The following is a 19,555-nucleotide window of genomic DNA, read 5'->3' on the forward strand; positions in this document are numbered from 1 at the left end:
TGCAGTGTCTTGTATAGTTTCACAGCAGACCTTCACCTGAATTTATCAGTGCACGTATCTTGAGATCTGTTCCTTGTTGAATTCAAGAGTGCGCAGAGCCGATTTACAAACAAACGTACATACGTACGTACGTACGTACGTACGTACGTACGTACGTACGTACGTACGTACGTACGCGTAGCTTGATTAATTTATATATATATATATATATATATATATATATATATATATATATATCCTCAATCGTTTAAATAAAAAATAGTCCAAAAGGAATCAAAGAAAAGGGTACATTACAGTATAAAACATTTCATGTCCACACATATATATATATATATATATATATATGTATATGTATATATATATATATATATATATATATATATATATGTGTGTGTATATATATATATATATATATATATATATATATATATATATCATACTGAAGGAAGTGTAACATGCAGTTATTTTTTTCAGCCCATCTAGCGAAAACAGGATATCACAAAACATAGTATCTACACATGACCTCTTAGCCTACAAGCAATCAATTTGTAAACTAATCCCGACACAAGTTAAGTATTTTGTAACAGTTGCAGAAAAGTCCCGGCCTAGATTTTGTGGGTTATATTTACTTGTAATGCATTAAGAGTCTGGACTTGTGGCACAAATCATGAAATTTGAAGACCCATCCTTTTCTGGAGAGTGCTGAGTAGGACCAGAGGCTACTCTACTCTATATAAGCTTGGCAGAGGTCTTCAGATGGCTGCATCTGTTGTTCATGGTGAGTATTGAGTACTACGTACCTGTGTTTGTAAAGTAAAAAATTGGAAAGCAAAGTCATTGTGAGACTAGAGTGGACTTTTTTGCAAAAAAATAAATAAAATAAAGTAAAATAAAATAAAATAAATAAATAATATATATATATATATATATATATATATATATATAGAGAGAGAGAGAGAGAGAGATGTAGATATATAAAGATATATATGTATATGTAGATAGATATATATAATGACTCTTTTTTTGTTAAACTTGGCCAACCAAAATGTTGGCATTATTGTTAATAATATATTGTTAACATATAATTGTTAATATATAATTTCAGCATTATGCTTACATACAAGCTCATCTATAGCTATTATAGCTGTGACACGTTTTTTTTTTTTTATTGAAAATGGTATTTTTAAGGTATTTAAAAAATGTTTTTCATCACCTGCTATTTACACATCTTTTTTTTACAATTTTTACAAGGGGGAGAACAACTAATTTATTCATCATCTTCTGCAATAAAAGGTGAGATTTTATGTTTTCCGTGCTTCTTTGGTGTGTGGCAGTTTTGGTCAAGGAGAGAGAGCAATGGCGATATTTTGTGGCTTGTATAATGAAATCACGTCTACACTTCCTTTAAGTGGAATCCATATTAGCAATGAAAGACAAACCAAAAGAGTGCCAAGGAAGGGGCGTGGTTAGAGGGCGGGAGGGGGCGGGGTGCGTTCAATTGCGTCATTTTGGCCCCACCCCCGCGACAAAAGCGTAATTTTGTCACAGGGCCAAAATGTCGCGATTCACTGCAAATTGCGTCATTTTGACGAGTAAGTTGCAGTATGCGGGATACTTGCCTGCTCTCCCGGGAGTCCGGGAGACCTACCCGAATTTCGGGAGTCTCCTGGACATTCCGGGAGAGTTGGCAAGTATGCATCACACTATAGCACTTACACTGCAACACAGCCTTTGGTTCTCTTCATATGAGCAGATTTCGTTTCAGTTTGGTCACACAGGTGATTGGCCAACTTGGACAGGTTCTATCATTTTGGAGGGGTTTCCCATTGCCTGATGATCACACACGCATGCCAATGTATGCTGCTAGGCCCTTTCAAAGTAACACAAATCAGTTAGATTGTGAGAAAATCAGGCAATTGTTTTAGAAAAACATGCACTATATCCTGTCCAGTGCTGTTTGCATATGCAAACAACTTTAATCAGTATGTAAAAAAATCTTTTAAGCTGTAGTGTCCATTTTACTATGGATAATGTTTATTTTAGTGTTTTATTACTGTATTCACTGGTAAAGGTACACAGACACATTTTAGAACACAATGAGAGTAATTGTAATGCATAGAATGCTCAGGTAGGGGACAATATGATTTGAGGTTTGAAGTGCAGAAGAGATCTAGATTACTTCTCCTGGAGCTTAGCTAAAGCAATAACAACATTCAAAGGGGCATATTCAATTATCCGCGGGATTGCTGAAAATCCCGCGGCCCGCGCAGGATTACCGATATTACAGTAATCCTGCGCGGAAAAACCGTTAATACGGTAATTTACTCCTTGGATTTCAGCTTGCGAGCTGAAATCCAGCGCGTAAATTACCGTATTAACGGTAATAGTTTTTCCGCGCTCGAACCCGCGGACAATTGAATACCCCCCTGAGTGTAGGTGCTTTTGCTATGTGAACCAGCAGCACTAAGCATATAGATGCTAGAAAAAATGTAGGACTTGGCATGATCACAACATACACAAATATTCTTCATCCAAGCAAAATTTAAACTGTTATAGGCTGCTCTGCAGTGGGACTGTTGATATGTAGTTTATGACTAATTTGCATTTGATTTTCTGTATGGGCTCAAATAATTTGGTTTATAAGCAGTTTCACCAGTGTCTACAATTTATATTCTTTCAAATATGTCAATAATGCTACTATCTTGCATTGCTGACACCAACCTACTACAATTCCTGATGTGAGTCTTCGGGCTAGATTTACTAAACTGCGGGTTTGAAAAAGTGGTGATGTTGCCTATAGCAACCAATCAGATTCTAGCTGTCATTTATTTAGTGCATTCTACAAAATGACAGCTAGAATCTGATTGGTTGCCATAGGCAACATCTCCACTTTTTCAAACCCGCAGCTTAGTAAATATACCCCTTTGGGTTTAACTGCTGGTAAAATGTCCCTTAAGTTATTTTGTGTGTCATGTATAAAATATTCCCACTGAAATTATAGAATTATGTTTAAAGATAGCAGCACTGAATAGTTTTCGTCATATTTTAAAAGTGCTGTTTAACTTAATAATTAATGCAGGATTAAAGGATTGCATCAAAATCAGAGAACAAATAAATATGCACTTATGTCATTGGTCTCATTTTGACAATAATGAATTGTCATAGGTACCAGTGAACTGATTAAACAAAATATCTTAGATATGCACGGTTCCATGACCAAATCCCCCCAATCCTATAGATTATGCCGCACTTTAGAAAGAGACTTCTTAAAGGATAATATTCACACCAATATTAAGAGATCAGTGTGTGTTGTGTATGTGTGTGTGAGTTTTATGTTGTAAAACCATGTACTCATACAAAATAATCTCTTCCAGAAACCAGCAACCATGGGTGACGGTGAAATGGCCGTTTTCGGCGAGGCCGCCCAGTATCTCCGTAAATCCGACAAGGAGAGACTGGAGGCTCAGAACAAACCTTTTGATGCCAAGAACACCTGCTACGTGGATGACCAGAAGGAACTCTACGTGAAAGGTTTAGTCACTGCTCGGGAAGAAGGAAAACTCACCGTCAAGACCGACGATGGGAGGGTAATGATAATAATATAGCTACAAATTAGATTCCAACTTGAACATTGTAAGTGGGAATAACTAAACAAGGATTGTTTTCTTTCCAGAGTGTAACTATGAAAGAAGCTCAAGTTTACCCCCAAAATCCCCCCAAGTATGACAAAATTGAAGACATGGCCATGATGACTCACCTGAATGAGGCCTCTGTGCTGTATAACCTCAAAGAACGTTACGCAGCCTGGATGATTTATGTAAGTCTGAACTCTTATGCTGAGAGGATATTTAGGTAGAAATCCAGTAGTTTAAAGCCAAACTTTAGTTATAGCTATAATAACTTTGTATAGGACATATTATTGAAACTGTGAAACAGAAAGACTAAAATGTTGATGTTCGCGTCCTTTCTTAGAACTAAACATATTGGGGCTGACGCAGAGTCGGAGGTACGCCAATTTACAAAGCGCATCTTGGGTAAAATGTTTTTTCGCATGCACAGTGAGCACACACAAATAAGTGTATGCAGACTGGAGCGACTCTGGCAGGTATGCCTGCACCTGGAGAGGTGGGACAGCAGAGGGAACGGGCTTTCTAAATTAGGCTGAGTACAGTAAAGGCGTGTTTACGCAATGAGGCTCATACACACCTGCCGAAACACGCCTATATGCATATCTTTTACATGGGCAGGAGCAAATACTCACTGATGATGATGACTTATCGTAAACCAGGCGCATATGCTGCTGATAAAGACATACGTCTTGAGATGTGTACATCTCTGCATATGGATGGAAATAAAAATTGTTCTGCATACTCTTTTTTTATAATTCTTATAATTAGAACAATGGGTCTAAAACCATTATAATTGGAACAATGGGTCTAAAACTGTTTATGGAAACCAATATACAACAGAAACAGGCATGATGAAAGATGACAGGAACCATATAAATACAACCAGTTTTATTCAGGGATACAAGAGAAAAACAAAAATCAAAGAGCAAAAAATAAATTAAAGGCGGGGGAAGGAGTGGCATGGACGGGGAAAGAAGGATTAGGAGGAAGGTGACATAGAGGTCTAGTAGGGAGGAAGCAATAATCTTTTCATGTTGCCTTAAAGGGGTTGGCAATTGGTAATACATAATCAATAAAGTGTCTCATATTGCCAAGGCTCGGAGCGGAAAAGCTTCTTGGCGCCAGGGAGAAAGGTATGGATGTAGGGAGGTCGCAGCATATGGGTCATGAAGGTGACTCAAGGGAGAGATGAAGAGAAAGGCCAAAATCTGGTCTCAGTGAAGAGCCAGGGGGCCCATACCTGGGTAAACCATTGCACCTGTGTGCCAAATTTGTTCCTTGCTCTATTTGTTTAATTTTGAGGTCAACACTCATCAGCCCCATTGAGGACAGTCAAGGAGCTAGTATAGAGGAGTACTCATTGAGATGCACCTCAAAGAGTAGGGAGACATAAGCTTCTCATGGGATTTTCCATCCTTCTAGTAGGGCACCAGAAGTATTTTTGCTGGTTAAAATGATTGAGCTGAACAGCAGATGAAATAAATGCCGGACGACAACTTAACATTTTTTATTTTGTAAATGCAAGCATAGAACAACTTAGCTCATTAGATGATATAGGCCAGCTACACAATCTTAAACTTAGTTAAATATTGTATACATATCACATTTTTCCTGTAAGAACTCTGCAATCTAATGTACTTTCCTACATTGCAGACCTACTCTGGGCTTTTCTGTGTCACTGTCAACCCCTACAAGTGGCTGCCAGTGTACAACCCAGAGGTTGTTGCCGGCTACAGAGGCAAGAAGCGTATGGAAGCCCCACCACACATCTTCTCCATCTCTGATAACGCCTATCAGTTCATGTTAACAGGTACAGCAGTCATATTACTGTGAACTGATGATTGCTAGACACTTCGTACTGGAGCCACATTTTAAAAATATGTAATTAATACACATCTTCTTTTGGCAGATCGTGAAAATCAGTCTGTCCTGATTACGTAAGTAAAACATCCTATATGATGGTAATATTTTTTTAAATTATTTAACTATATGTACATTTTGGCTTTTATTCCTTCTTATTTGTAATTTGTTTTATCTCTTTTACCTCCAGTGGAGAATCTGGTGCTGGAAAGACTGTAAACACCAAACGTGTCATCCAGTACTTTGCAACAATTGCAGCTATTGGAGACGCCGGCAAGAAGAAGGAAGCTGCTCCAGGCGCCATTCAGGTACATTTTTACTTCTAGGAAGCCTCTGAGTATGGACATGATTGGCCTGATTCATTTAGGGATGTAAATCATGATCATCATCATCAACATTTATTTATATAGCGCCAGCAAATTCCGTAGCACTTTACATTTGGGAACAAACATTAATAAGACAATACTGGGTAACACATACAGACAGAGAGGTAAGAGAACCCTGCTCGCAAGCTTACAATCTATGGGACAATGGGAGTTTGAAACACATGGGCTTGTGCTACATCATATTGCACACTGGACCAGCTACAATGCAAAGGTAAAAGTATTGAGTGGGCTGTGTGTGTACCAATGTTGGTCAGAGGGTTGTTGTCTTGTGTTAGCTGTGTACAGGGTGGTAATAGGGTAACCTAGGGAGATTAAGATGGTGGTTGAGGAATATCATAAGCTTGACTGAAGAGCTGGGTTTTCAGAGACTGCTTGAAGGTTTGGAGACTAGAGGAAAGTCTTACTGTGCGAGGGAGGGAATTCCACAAAGTGGGTGCAGCCCGAAAAAAGTCCTGTAACCGAGAATGGGAGGATGTGATGAGAGTGGAGGAGAGACGTAGATCTTGTGCAGAACGGAGGTGTCGAGTGGGGAGATATTTCGAGACCAGTGAGGAAATGTATGTCGGTGCAATTTTGTTGACGGCCTAGTAGGTTAGTAGAAGAATTTTATATTGGATTCGTTGAAATACAGGCAACCAATGTAGAGACTGACAGAGTGGCTCAGCAGAGGATTAACGGTTTGCAAGGAAAATCAATCAAAATAGATTGTAGGGGTTCAAGTCTGATTTTGGGAGAACCAGTAAGAGGGAATTGTAATAGTCGATGCGGGAGATGATGAGTGCATGAATTAAGGTTTTTGCGGTGTCTTGTGTGAGATATGTGCGTATTCTGGAAATGTTCATTAGATGTATGTAACATGATTTAGATATAGAATCGATGTGGGGAATAAATGATAGTTGTGAGTCAAGGATTACACCTAGGCAACGAGCATGTGGGGTGGGATTTATGGTCATGTTGTAAATGGCGATTTTGTGCGTATATTATCGACAATTACTCTGCGCATGCCCAGAACCAGACCATACTCCACAGAACGCAGCAACGTTCATATCAGCGCAAAGGACACTTACAACAGCTTATGATTTGAGGGAGGGAACAGGGAGGGAAGGGACAAATAGTCCATGTAGTCAATGTACACCAAGGGCGAGCCAAACTCAAGCGCACGCAGCAGCGTCCGATTCAAGCTCTAGGCATTTCTCGGGTACTTGTTTTCCACTTATTACTTTAACTGAACAACATGAGGACATGTATCTTATATCATCTTCTAAGAATTCAGACATGTAATAGAACCACTGTACTCTGAAAGAATGGCCTCCTTTGCATTCCCCTGGACCATATTACATAACTTGTGTTAACACAGTTATGTAATTAGCTAGATACACTGTAATTAGGGAGATGCACTGAATGCCAATGCTAAGAGCTAGGTTCCTCCATAGAGATTTATGAGAGTCGTGTTCAACAATAAATATTGTTAGGTTTTGATTACAGTCTCTTTGTCTGCTGTGTCTGAAATTTATGATATGATACAAAAAGTATTCCTGCTTCTGAAATTCAAACAATCAATATAATAGAAGTTAAAATAGATAAACTTGGACCGTTCTTACCAGATGGAAAGCCACAAGCTGGAACTGGGTTAGAGCTTCTCGGTGAGCTATGCAAGAGTCACGAAGCTTCTGTGTTTGCCAAAGACACCAGTCTGCCCAATGTACTCCAACAGTTTCTAACCACTCCATTCACTGAATGTATTCTGCAGCAGAAGGTTTAGAAGTCATTGAAACAACTTATTGTGCTTGCCTTATCTTCCTTTATGGGGGTACTCAACCAGATTCCACCCACTTTAGTTACTGACTTTACTGCACAACTCATCATAATTGATTAAAGTAAAAAGATGTGAGGGTCACCTTTTGTAAACAGATTGCTAAAGAACATTTCTCATTTACACGTCGCTAAAATGAATGTTTCTACTGATTTCATGTCTTTACTTAACATATTTACCAAACAAATCATAAAACATATATCTTATTGTACAGTTGTGAAATAACCTTATTTATATTTGACTTTAGGGCAATCTGGAGGATCAAATTATCCAGGCTAACCCTCTGCTGGAAGCCTTCGGTAATGCCAAGACTGTGAGAAATGACAACTCCTCTCGTTTTGTGAGTATTCTTAAAAATGTTTTCTTTTCTCTTTTAAATGATATAATTTGGTAATGTGACCATGATCTCTGAATTACTTCTGTCATGTTTAGGGTAAATTCATTAGAATCCACTTTGGAACAACTGGAAAACTGTCTTCAGCTGATATTGAAACATGTAAGGATGAATGTGTCCATTTCAGTTCCTACTTTGTATTGTAGATTGTTATATATGTCTTTATGTGCTCAATACATTCTGTATCTACAGATCTGCTGGAGAAGTCCAGAGTAACATTCCAGCTTTCAGCTGAGAGAAGCTACCACATCTTTTACCAGATCATGACCAACAAGAAACCAGAGATTGTTGGTAAGTTCATTTTTGTTTACCCCCAAATATGAGGAAATGATGAGACCTGCAGACTGTACAGATGTTAGTATAGCACAGGGTGCATATTTATACTATAGTACATGAAAAAATATAACACTATGAAATATTGTTAATGTGAAAATTTACTATGGATCAGTTACCCACTGAACCTGCCTTAGATATGCATCTTTGTGACTCAATAGCACTAGTAGTGGATGATCCAGATCCAGTCACTGTAATATGTGTAAAAATTGTTAGGTGTCACGTTGTCTAACTGAATTATGTCCTTATTTAGAGATGCTTCTGATCACCACCAACCCCTACGACTACCCCTCAATCAGTCAGGGTGAGATTGTTGTGAAGAGTATTGATGATGTGGAAGAGTTCATAGCCACAGATGTAAGTAGTTTAGAACTTTCAAATTCAGAGCTGTTATTTTAAATCAGTAATCGCTGCTGGATATGTTTCCATGGTTGGACACTGTTATTGAGTCAGTAATAATATATTATTATCCAACAGACCGCAATTGACATCCTGGGATTCAATCCAGAAGAGAAGGTCGGCATCTACAAAATGACCGGCGCTGTCATGCACCATGGCAACATGAAGTTCAAGCAGAAACAGAGGGAGGAGCAGGCCGAGCCAGACGGCACCGAGGGTTTGTACTTATTTTCAATAAGTACCCAGAATAATTGTGAATATTCCTCATGCATAATTTTGTAACAATAATTGAAACTGTTCTATCTCTAGTTGCTGACAAGATCGCCTATTTGATGGGTCTGAACTCTGCTGATTTGCTGAAGGCTTTGTGCTACCCAAGAGTGAAGGTCGGCAATGAGTTTGTCACCAAGGGACAGACTGTGCCACAGGTATCTTAACATCGAAACAAAACAAGGAAATGTTTTATACATTTATGTCTGCCAGTCTATTAACAAATGGTTGCATTCACGTCTTCAGGTCAACAACTCTGTAGGTGCCCTCTGCAAGTCTGTCTTTGAGAAACTCTTCTTGTGGATGGTCACCCGTATCAACCAACAGCTGGCCACAAAGCAGGCCAGACAGTTCTACATTGGTGTGCTGGATATTGCTGGATTTGAAATCTTTGACGTAAGTTATTGACCTGTTATAGCCGCATGATTCCATCATGCCAGTTACACTACAGTTCCACATCTCCTTTCTGTCACTTACAGTTCAACAGCTTGGAACAGCTCTGCATCAACTTCACCAATGAGAAGCTGCAGCAGTTCTTCAACCACCACATGTTCGTCCTGGAACAGGAGGAATACAAAAAGGAAGGTATTGACTGGGAGTTCATTGACTTTGGTATGGATCTGGCTTCCTGCATTGAGCTCATTGAGAAGGTAAATTCACACAGATTAATTTAGCAAGACCTTAATAAAACAATGACATGGTGTTCTGGAACTCACCAACTTTGCAATATGCTTTCAGCCCATGGGTATCTTCTCCATCCTTGAAGAGGAGTGCATGTTCCCCAAAGCCACTGACACATCCTTCAAGAACAAGCTGTATGAACAGCATCTGGGCAAGTGCAAGAACTTTGAGAAGCCCAAGCCTGGCAAAGGAAAGGCTGAAGCTCACTTCTCTCTTGTGCATTATGCTGGTACTGTTGACTACAACATCTCTGGCTGGCTCGATAAAAATAAGGACCCTCTGAATGAATCTGTTATCCAGCTCTACCAGAAATCTTCAGTAAAACTGCTGTCCTTCCTCTACTCCTCCGTCAATAATCCTGAAGGTGAGTTTTTTCCACAATGTTTCTGGTTAAAGTTGTTTTACAATTCTAGATAATGAAGATTGCTGTGATGACTGTTACATTAATTTTAACAAACAGAGGCTAGCGGTGGTGCAAAAGCAGGAAAGAAGAAGAAGGGAGGCTCTTTCCAGACTGTGTCCTGTCTGTTCAGGGTCAGTATCATTTTCAATCTCCATACAGTGTATGGTTTGTATGTCTGATTTGGCTTTAAGTGAATACAGTATAATTTGTATTTTTGTGTAATTATATGTGTTCATATTAGCTTTTATGTGATATTCGAGTACATCCTATACATTTTATTTTATTTTGTGACCGCTGCAGGAGAACTTAAACAAGCTGATGACCAACTTGAGAAGTACCCACCCTCACTTTGTACGTTGTCTGATCCCCAATGAGACTAAGACCCCAGGTACTGTATTGTTCATTTAGTTTTCTTTCTTAATGTAAAGAACACTCAGACTGTTTGAAACGCTTGTTCTCTTTTATAACATAATAAATTATTTACTGACAGGTATCATGGATAACTACCTGATCATCCACCAGTTGAGATGTAACGGTGTATTGGAAGGTATCAGAATCTGCAGAAAGGGATTCCCAAGCAGAATCATTTATGCTGACTTTAAGCAACGGTAAATTTCCTTTAGAATTTCCGAACATTTCTTATAAGCCTTGAACATAATTTTAAATTCATTATTTTAAATACTGAAAAGTTTATGGTGCATCACACCTCAAGTTATAATTTTGTTATATAAAAGTTTACGTAACTATACAAAACAGCAGAAAATAGGAAGTTAATAAAACACAAGTATTACAATGTTTGTAATTCACTAACTTATTAAAATGTTAAGTAGTCATCATTTGCAATCATTTAATAATTTGCTTATTAATTTCAAAACCAAGTTAAAGACTTTTCTCCCATTTTGTTTTGCCAGTTACAAGGTGCTGAATGCCAGCGCAATTCCAGATGGACAGTTTATAGACAGCAAGAAGGCTTCTGAGAAACTCTTGGGCTCAATTGATGTTGATCACACTCAATACAAATTTGGACACACCAAGGTACGCAATCCATAGCTATCATCCATCTTGGTAAATCCAGCCCTTTGTCTTCTTTGAACTGTAAATAATATTTTTTTTTCTTACTGAAGGTGTTCTTTAAAGCTGGTCTCCTGGGTACCCTGGAAGAGATGAGAGATGAAAAGTTGGCACAACTGATCACCCGTACTCAGGCTCTTTGCCGAGCTTACTTAATGAGAGTTGAGTTTAAGAAGATGAATGAGAGAAGGTAACATTGACGTTGTGTTTCAAAAGTAATTTTTCACTTGTATGAAAAGAAATATTACATTATATTCATTTCTCAAACAGGGAGGCATTATATGTCATCCAGTACAATGTCAGATCCTTCATGAATGTCAAACACTGGCCATGGATGAAGCTGTACTTCAAGATTAAGCCACTTCTACAGAGTGCTGAAAATGAGAAGGAGATGGCAAACATAAAAGAGGAGTTTGAGAAGACCAAAGAAGCTCTGGTCAAGGCAGAAGCCAAGAGGAAGGAACTAGAAGAGAAATTAAATGCCTTGGTTCAAGAAAAGAATGATTTGGTTCTACAATCCCAGTCGGTAGGAAGCTTTACATCATCATCATCACCATTTATTTATATAGCGCCACTAATTCCGCAGCGCTGTACAGAGAACTCACTCACATCAGTCCCTGCCTCATTGAGGCTTACAGTCTAAATTCCCTAACACACACACAGACACACAGACTAGGGTCAATTTGTTTGAAGCCTATTAACCTACCAGTAGGTTTTTGGAGTGTGGGAGGAAACAGGAGCACCCGGAGGAAACCCACGCAAACACAGGGAGAACAAACAAACTCCACACAGATAAGGCCATGGTCAGGAATTGAACTCATGACTCCAGTGCTGTAATGCAGAAGTGCTAACCACTTAGCCACTGTGCTGCCGTACATAAAAGTTTAATTTAAATATCTTAATATCATATCAACAGAAAATATGTATTTGGCTGACGTGCATCTTATATTCTGTAGGAATCTGAAACACTGGCAGACGCAGAGGAGAGATGTGAAGGTCTCATCAAGAACAAGATCCAACTGGAATCAAAGATCAAGGAGATCACTGAGAGGCTAGAAGATGAGGAAGAAAGCAATGCTGAGCTGACAGCCAAGAAGAGAAAATTGGAGGATGAATGCTCTGAGCTGAAGAGAGATATTGATGACTTAGAACTCACTCTTGCTAAAGTAGAAAAGGAAAAACATGCAACAGAAAACAAGGTATAGTCAAGTGAGAAGACATCACACACTCACACTGCAAAATAGAATGCTTTATGTTCAACTTTCTCCTTTATTTAAAGGTTAAAAACTTAACTGAAGAATTGGCAACTCTCGACGAAAATGTATCCAAAGTCTCAAAGGAGAAGAAGGCTCTCCAGGAAGCTCACCAACAAACACTTGATGACCTACAAGCTGAAGAAGACAAAGTCAATTCTTTGACCAAAGCCAAGACTAAGCTGGAACAGCAAGTAGATGATGTAAGTAATGGCAAAATGAATTCATTTTATTTATTATATATATTGGAAGAATATCCTTAAAAAATAATGAAATTAAATATATTTTTTATTTATGTAGCTGGAAGGTTCCTTGGAACAAGAGAAGAAACTTCGTCTTGACCTTGAGAGAGCCAAGAGAAAGCTTGAAGGTGACCTCAAACTGTCCCAGGAATCAGTCATGGATCTTGAAAATGAGAAACAGCAAACAGATGAAAAACTGAAAAAGTGGGTATTTCTTAATTTATTTTCTATAGACTGAACTTTTAATAAACCTGGATAGGAACATATTGTAACCTGCATTTTATGACATCCACAGAAAAGAGTTTGAAATTAGTCAGCTCCAAGGAAAGATAGAGGATGAGCAGTCACTGGGATCACAACTGCAGAAGAAGATCAAGGAACTGCAGGTACAGAAGTGGCTGATAGAATCGTATCGTATTCCTGTTCTTCACAGATTTCATTTAATATAATAATCAACTGCTGTTTTCCAGGCTCGTATTGAAGAGCTTGAAGAGGAAATTGAAGCTGAACGGGCAGCTCGTGCCAAAGTTGAAAAACAGAGGGCCGATCTTTCCAGGGAACTCGAGGAAATAAGTGAGAGACTTGAAGAGGCTGGAGGTGCATCATCTGCCCAGATTGAGTTGAATAAGAAGCGTGAAGCTGAGTTCCAGAAGCTAAGACGTGACCTGGAAGAATCCACCCTTCAGAGTGAAGCTGTAGCTGCTGCTCTGCGCAAGAAGCAAGCTGACAGTGTTGCTGAGCTTGGGGAACAGATTGATAACCTGCAGCGTGTCAAACAAAAACTGGAAAAGGAGAAGAGCGAACTGAAGATGGAGGTTGATGACCTTGCCAGTAACCTGGAGAACATCTCTAAATCTAAGGTACTGCAATCTCCATATGTTTTTTTATTATTCACCTACAAATATGAAAATAATAACATGAATATCTGTTCCTGAAGGCCAATCTTGAGAAAGTGAACCGAGTTCTTGAGGACCAGCTCAGTGAAGTGAAGGCCAAGGATGATCAGCATCAACGTTTGATTAATGACCTCTCTACCCAAAAGGCTCGTTTCCAGACTGAGAATGGTACTTATTGTTTTGAAATACAGCTGTTAGCTTTTAGCATTTATTGTTTAGCGTTCAGCACTTTAGCGAAACAACGTTTCCTGACAGAATACTTTCTAATGGGTGCCAATTTTAAAAAATCAATGTCAGTTAACTAGAAGGTTTATTTTGCTTCATAGTTGTGTTTTTAAAATAAACCCATTGTTTTTAAAACTGTATGACATGATATTTATTAATATCCAGGTGAGCAGTCTCGTCAGCTTGAAGAGAAAGAATCTCTGATTTCCCAGCTCTCCAGAGGAAAGCAGGGATTCACCCAGCAGGTTGAGGAACTTAAGAGACAACTCGAGGAGGAATCAAAGGTAATAATTCAGCAATGTTTAATAAAGTTTTGATTCTATGTTTAGCATGACATTATCCATATTTCAACAAAACTTATCTGTAATTTCCAGGCTAAGAACGCCCTTGCCCACGCCTTGCAATCTTCCCGCCATGATAACGAATTGCTTCGTGAGCAATATGAAGAGGAACAAGAAGCCAAGGCTGAGTTCCAGCGATCTTTGTCTAAAGCTAATGGTGAAGTTGCCCAATGGAGGACCAAATATGAAACTGATGCCATTCAGCGCACAGAGGAGCTGGAAGAGGCCAAGTACGTTCTAACCCAGCAAACTTGACTAATATGCAAATGTTTAATCATTTCTGAAAAAGAATGTTTACATTATATTTTTAATACACTTACAGGAAGAAGCTGGCTCAGCGCTTGCAGGATGCTGAGGAACAAGTGGAGGCTGTGAACTCCAAATCTGCCTCCTTGGAAAAGACCAAGCAGAGGCTGCAAGCTGAGGTGGAGGACCTTATGGTCGATGTGGAGAGAGCAAACAGTGCAGCTGCTGCTCTTGATAAGAAGCAGAGGAACTTCGATAAGGTAGACATGTAAATCCACCACTGTGGTAATATTATGACTTACATGCTCACTGTGCAGTTTGTATATTTGTTATTATTCATCTTAATAGGTCCTAGTAGAATGGAAGCAGAAATACGAGGAGGGTCAGGCTGAACTGGAGGCTGCCCAGAAAGAGGCCCGCAGCTTGAGCACTGAGACCTTCAAGCTGAAGAATGCTTATGAAGAGGCTCTGGAACATGTTGAAACCCTGAAACGCGAAAACAAGAATTTGCAACGTATGTTTATTTCTTAAAAATGAAAGCTGGTTACCTTATACATTATGAACTGTTGATTTTCTACATCGTACATCCATATTTTTTAAAGACAAAATTATTTAGATATTTACTGATTAACAGATTTATCTGTCAATGACCTTAGTTGGTACTGGAATATTAATAAATGATAAGTTTTGTAATCTTAATATGTATCTGGTTAATTTCTTTCCAGAGGAGATATCAGATCTGACTGAACAGATTGGCGAAAGTGGAAAATCTATTAATGAACTAGAGAAGGCCAAGAAGCAGACTGAGCAGGAAAAGGGTGACCTACAGGCTGCCCTGGAGGAAGCTGAGGTATGGGACTAGACCTGTCTTCTGCAGAGTCTTTGGATATACTCATAGTAATATTATAGTTTTTAATTTTTGTTATTATTATTTAGTAAAGTTTTTCTTGCTTTATTTTTCCAAAGGGATCCCTGGAACATGAAGAAGCCAAGATCCTGCGTGTCCAGCTTGAGCTGAACCAGATCAAATCTGAGGTGGACAGGAAGATTGCAGAGAAGGACGAGGAGATCGATCAGCTGAAGAGAAACAGCCAGAGATCCATTGACACCATTCAGAGCACATTGGACTCTGAAATCAGAAGCAGAAACGATGCTCTGAGACTGAAGAAGAAAATGGAAGGAGACTTGAATGAACTTGAGATCCAGCTCAGCCATGCCAACCGCCAGGCTGCAGAGTCACAGAAACAACTCAGAAACGTGCAGACACAACTGAAGGTATTCCTAACATAAAGCATCATCTGACATGTAATTTAGTATTCACAATATACAAGTTACTGAACAAACAATTCAACACATTTAGTTTAGATATTTTGAAAATCTACCTACTTCTATCAAATACTTTCTGTGGCACCCACTCTTACCTACTATATTATTCTTCTCTGCTTATAATGCTAAAAATACACTGTTAGCTCATGCGCCTTATTGCCTCAGCATCAGTGAAATGGTAACAAATAAGTGGAATATCCCATTTACTATTATACTACTTGTCCAACAGGATGCTCAGCTGCAACTGGATGATGCCCTGAGGGCACAGGAGGATCTGAAGGAACAGGTTGCAGTGATTGAACGTAGAAATAACCTGCAACAGGCTGAAATTGAGGAGAACAGAGCTGCCCTGGAACAGACAGAGAGATCTCGCAAGATCGCAGAACAGGAACTTCTGGATGCCACTGAACGTGGTCAGCTGTTTCACTCCCAGGTAGATCAGCTACTGATTATCACTTGAGGGGCATTAATCAAATGTATCCAGATCATGTAATAATTCAGACATTTCCTCCCTCAGAACACCAGCCTCATCAACAGCAAGAAGAAACTGGAAAGCGATATTGCTCAGATCCAGAATGAAGTTGAGGAAGCTGTCCAGGAATCTAGAAATGCTGAAGAGAAAGCCAAGAAGGCCATCACAGATGTATGTGCTCTCTATAATGCTATCATTAAGCACCAATCATTTTTAATTCAATGCCTCAACGTATTGCTTATTTGCTTAAGGCTGCACTCATGGCAGAGGAGCTGAAGAAGGAGCAGGACACCAGTGCCCACTTAGAAAGAATGAAGAAGAACCTTGAACAGTCAGTGAAGGACCTGCAGCATCGTCTGGATGAAGCTGAACAGCTGGCACTGAAGGGTGGCAAGAAGCAGCTCCAGAAACTGGAGTCCAGAGTAAGTGCACTTTATACAGTCATGGGAACAATTTTAATGATTATACAAGTAGCAAAAGTTACATACTTAATATGTTTTCCACAGGTGCGTGAACTGGAAAATGAGCTGGAGAATGAACAGAAACGTGGAGTTGAGGCAATTAAAGGTGTTCGTAAATATGAGAGGAGAGTAAAGGAACTGACCTACCAGGTAAAGAACAATTTGTTTTTTTTTTAAATAAATTGATTTGTGTCGTTTAAGACACTAACACAACAGTCCAAGACCTATGGGATCTATGATTTTGTTAAACAGAACACAGCAATCTGTATATTTTCCTTTTGCAGACTGAGGAAGACAGGAAGAACGGTCTGAGACTGCAGGATCTGGTTGACAAACTGCAGCTGAAAGTAAAGGCCTACAAGAGACAGGCTGAGGAATCTGTGAGTAAAATCCTGTTACTTTTCAAATTATTTGGTCCAGTGTGTTAGAATTGTTCTTTGATTCTTCTCTACTACAATTTTAGGAGGAACAGGCCAATGCCCACCTGGGCCGCTTCAGGAAGGTACAACATGAGCTTGAAGAGGCTGAGGAGAGGGCCGACATTGCAGAGTCCCAAGTGAACAAACTGAGGGTCAAGAGCCGTGATGTTGGTGGAAAGGTAAGACGTTCAACATTTATCGCATATAATTACTTTCATTTTTAGCCAGATAAATAACAAATACAAACTATTGTCTTATTTATCTACAGAAAGAAAGTGAAGAGTGAAGAGTGATTGACTGACGATTGAGGTACTCTCAAAATGGGAATTTCTCAGTCTGAACCCTCTCTACCCTCATTCCTCCCCAGTGTTTTATTCATCTCCTAAATAAATTTCATATTTGAAATTTGCAAAGATGTGTCATGCTGCATTTCTATAGAACAATATAGTATAAAGGGGATTTGTGTAATCTGATCATTAAGTTCAACTAAAACTGTCAGAAACTGTAAGCTTCACATAACGTATTGCCATATCTGGGTGTGTCTTGAATTTACTGATTGAGTTAGGCATTCTACATTTGTTAATATGACATAAGTTGGTATAGTCTACATCATGAGTACATAATAACGGAACAACTGAGCAATCAAGCAGAAAAGATTTTTAATTTCTTTGGCAAAAAATAAACTTACTTGACATAATCTGGCATAAAAGGAAGAAACGTATAGCTGATAGATAAAGTTGGTAAATGTTTGAATAGATACAAGGATCTTGTGTGTATTTTTGAAAAATTAATCAAATAGATTAGTTAATATATGTATAGAATCAATTGCCTAAGGCCAGTGGCGGAACTGGAAGCCAAGCAGGGCATCACTGCACATGTGCCGGGCCCCCGACACCTGCTCAAAGTGCAGAGCGAGGACCTCCAGAGTGGATGAACCAGCACCACTGGGCCTAACCAGATTTTGATATGTGTTCACAGTGATTTAGTGTTACGACCCTGTCTATGGCATTACTCTTGCTATGTACTAGCTGCCCGTGTATAGAGCCACAGTCATATGCATATTGAGCAGTGTGAAAAGCAGAAATGGGTTTCAATTAATAATGTATGGTTACATTCAGTGCTGTCCAGTGTCTACATACAAATTGCCCTTATGTTATCTATAATATAAAAGCCTACCGGCGTGTGTTTGTGTGTGAAAAAAAAAGAAAAAGCTGCAGCGCCACCTGCTGGGCGGAGTTATACACTGACCTACTAAATTCTTAGCATTATCGAATATATAAAAGTAAAAGCCTAGCGACGTGTGTTAGTGTGTGTGTGTGGAAAAAACTATTTTCTCAGAAAGGGCTCATCCAATTGACCTGAAATTTGGTATACTGACATTATTTGACAAAAAAATTAGAATAGTGAAGTCAGTTAACTTCCATCATCCCCCCTTTCCCCCGTGGGAGGGGTAGTAAAGGCTAAATTTACGAGTTGAGGGGTCAAACTCATTTTCGTGAGGTAATTTTACCGCATAAACACACATTAAAAAGGGTGCTTGCGTCGGGACATAACGCTCTTCCCCTGAGGAGGTCTGGGCTAGGCCCAAATGCATGACAAGAACCTTTTTAAGACCTTAAGTAGCTTGATTTGACTAGAATGCATGAGTATCATGCACGGGTTAACTTGTATATTGATAATTTCTAAAACTATGGTGTAATATGAGAGATGCCTTCCATTGGGAAGCCTTGGGACCTCCGATTGGGCTACTTTGCTTTAGTTAATCAAAACTCATTCACATGAAATATTAAGCTATTTGTCGGTGATGTTTTAGATAGAAGACTCTGCATCACTTTATGTGTTTTTTACAAAAAAATATTTATTTTTATTACATTTTAACCAACAAACATACACAAATAATAATAAACCCCAAACAATAACTCCATTTCATTATATAACATCACTGATTAGAAAATGCATTCTCCTACTCTGGAGATTGCAATTGTTTTATAGATGCAATGCAGCAAGGCATCACCACAAGGGAGAAGATAAGTCATGTTCCATGACTTGAATTTGATCTGGGGACACTGGCTTGCATTAATTAATATATTATGGTCTGTGTGACATAGTACAGAGAGAATGATTAGACACACAGAACATTTATCAATATGTCCACCAAACTCAGCAATATATATAAAGGGACAACTTTTTGTGTTGTTCTCCCACATAGAACAGATTAAAACTGATCATCAGTTGAGTGTTTTGCCTGACAATATGTGTTGTAGTCTATAATAAGTAGGGCCAGTATTATAAATAACAGTGTTTAAAATAATGTAAAAACTTGTAGATAGAGCTGATATATAATTGTATTTGTTAACAGTTATGTTGGTTATTGTACTCTCAGTTCAATTGATCACCTTGCAGAATAACTTAAACATGAAAATCTGAACTGTACA

General features: G+C 38.8%; 1 protein-coding gene across 1 annotated transcript; it reads left to right on the forward strand.

Annotated features, from left to right (window-relative positions):
- The first annotated feature begins 1,234 nt into the window (after nucleotides 1–1,234).
- LOC142100940 (myosin-4-like) lies at nucleotides 1,235–17,533 on the forward strand. The gene is made up of 40 exons (XM_075184864.1): nucleotides 1,235–1,293; nucleotides 3,375–3,587; nucleotides 3,674–3,817; nucleotides 5,283–5,439; nucleotides 5,539–5,566; nucleotides 5,680–5,797; nucleotides 7,936–8,028; nucleotides 8,121–8,184; nucleotides 8,275–8,373; nucleotides 8,669–8,772; nucleotides 8,893–9,031; nucleotides 9,124–9,242; nucleotides 9,331–9,480; nucleotides 9,564–9,734; nucleotides 9,823–10,129; nucleotides 10,226–10,299; nucleotides 10,469–10,556; nucleotides 10,659–10,776; nucleotides 11,080–11,203; nucleotides 11,293–11,429; nucleotides 11,510–11,765; nucleotides 12,196–12,438; nucleotides 12,519–12,695; nucleotides 12,793–12,938; nucleotides 13,030–13,120; nucleotides 13,205–13,594; nucleotides 13,672–13,798; nucleotides 14,021–14,139; nucleotides 14,230–14,426; nucleotides 14,519–14,702; nucleotides 14,791–14,956; nucleotides 15,168–15,292; nucleotides 15,409–15,717; nucleotides 15,998–16,201; nucleotides 16,286–16,411; nucleotides 16,492–16,662; nucleotides 16,747–16,851; nucleotides 16,986–17,081; nucleotides 17,165–17,299; nucleotides 17,389–17,533. The coding sequence occupies exons 2-40, from the start codon at nucleotides 3,387–3,389 to the stop codon at nucleotides 17,404–17,406; spliced, it is 5,820 nt and encodes a 1,939-aa protein (XP_075040965.1). The 5' UTR covers nucleotides 1,235–1,293; nucleotides 3,375–3,386; the 3' UTR covers nucleotides 17,407–17,533.
- Nucleotides 17,534–19,555: the final 2,022 nt, after the last annotated feature.

Source organism: Mixophyes fleayi, chromosome 9 (assembly GCF_038048845.1).
Source record: "Mixophyes fleayi isolate aMixFle1 chromosome 9, aMixFle1.hap1, whole genome shotgun sequence".
Lineage (NCBI taxonomy): Eukaryota > Metazoa > Chordata > Amphibia > Anura > Limnodynastidae > Mixophyes > Mixophyes fleayi.

Bases quoted from the DNA above. Each gene is read 5' to 3' on its own strand.
- LOC142100940 (XM_075184864.1), top strand. From the start codon at position 3,387: ATGGGTGACGGTGAAATGGCCGTTTTCGGCGAGGCCGCCCAGTATCTC. The intron at 5,798-7,935 runs GTACATTTTTAC...ATTTGACTTTAG, and splicing joins CTGCTCCAGGCGCCATTCAG to GGCAATCTGGAGGATCAAAT. The intron at 15,293-15,408 runs GTATGGGACTAG...ATTTTTCCAAAG, and splicing joins CTGCCCTGGAGGAAGCTGAG to GGATCCCTGGAACATGAAGA.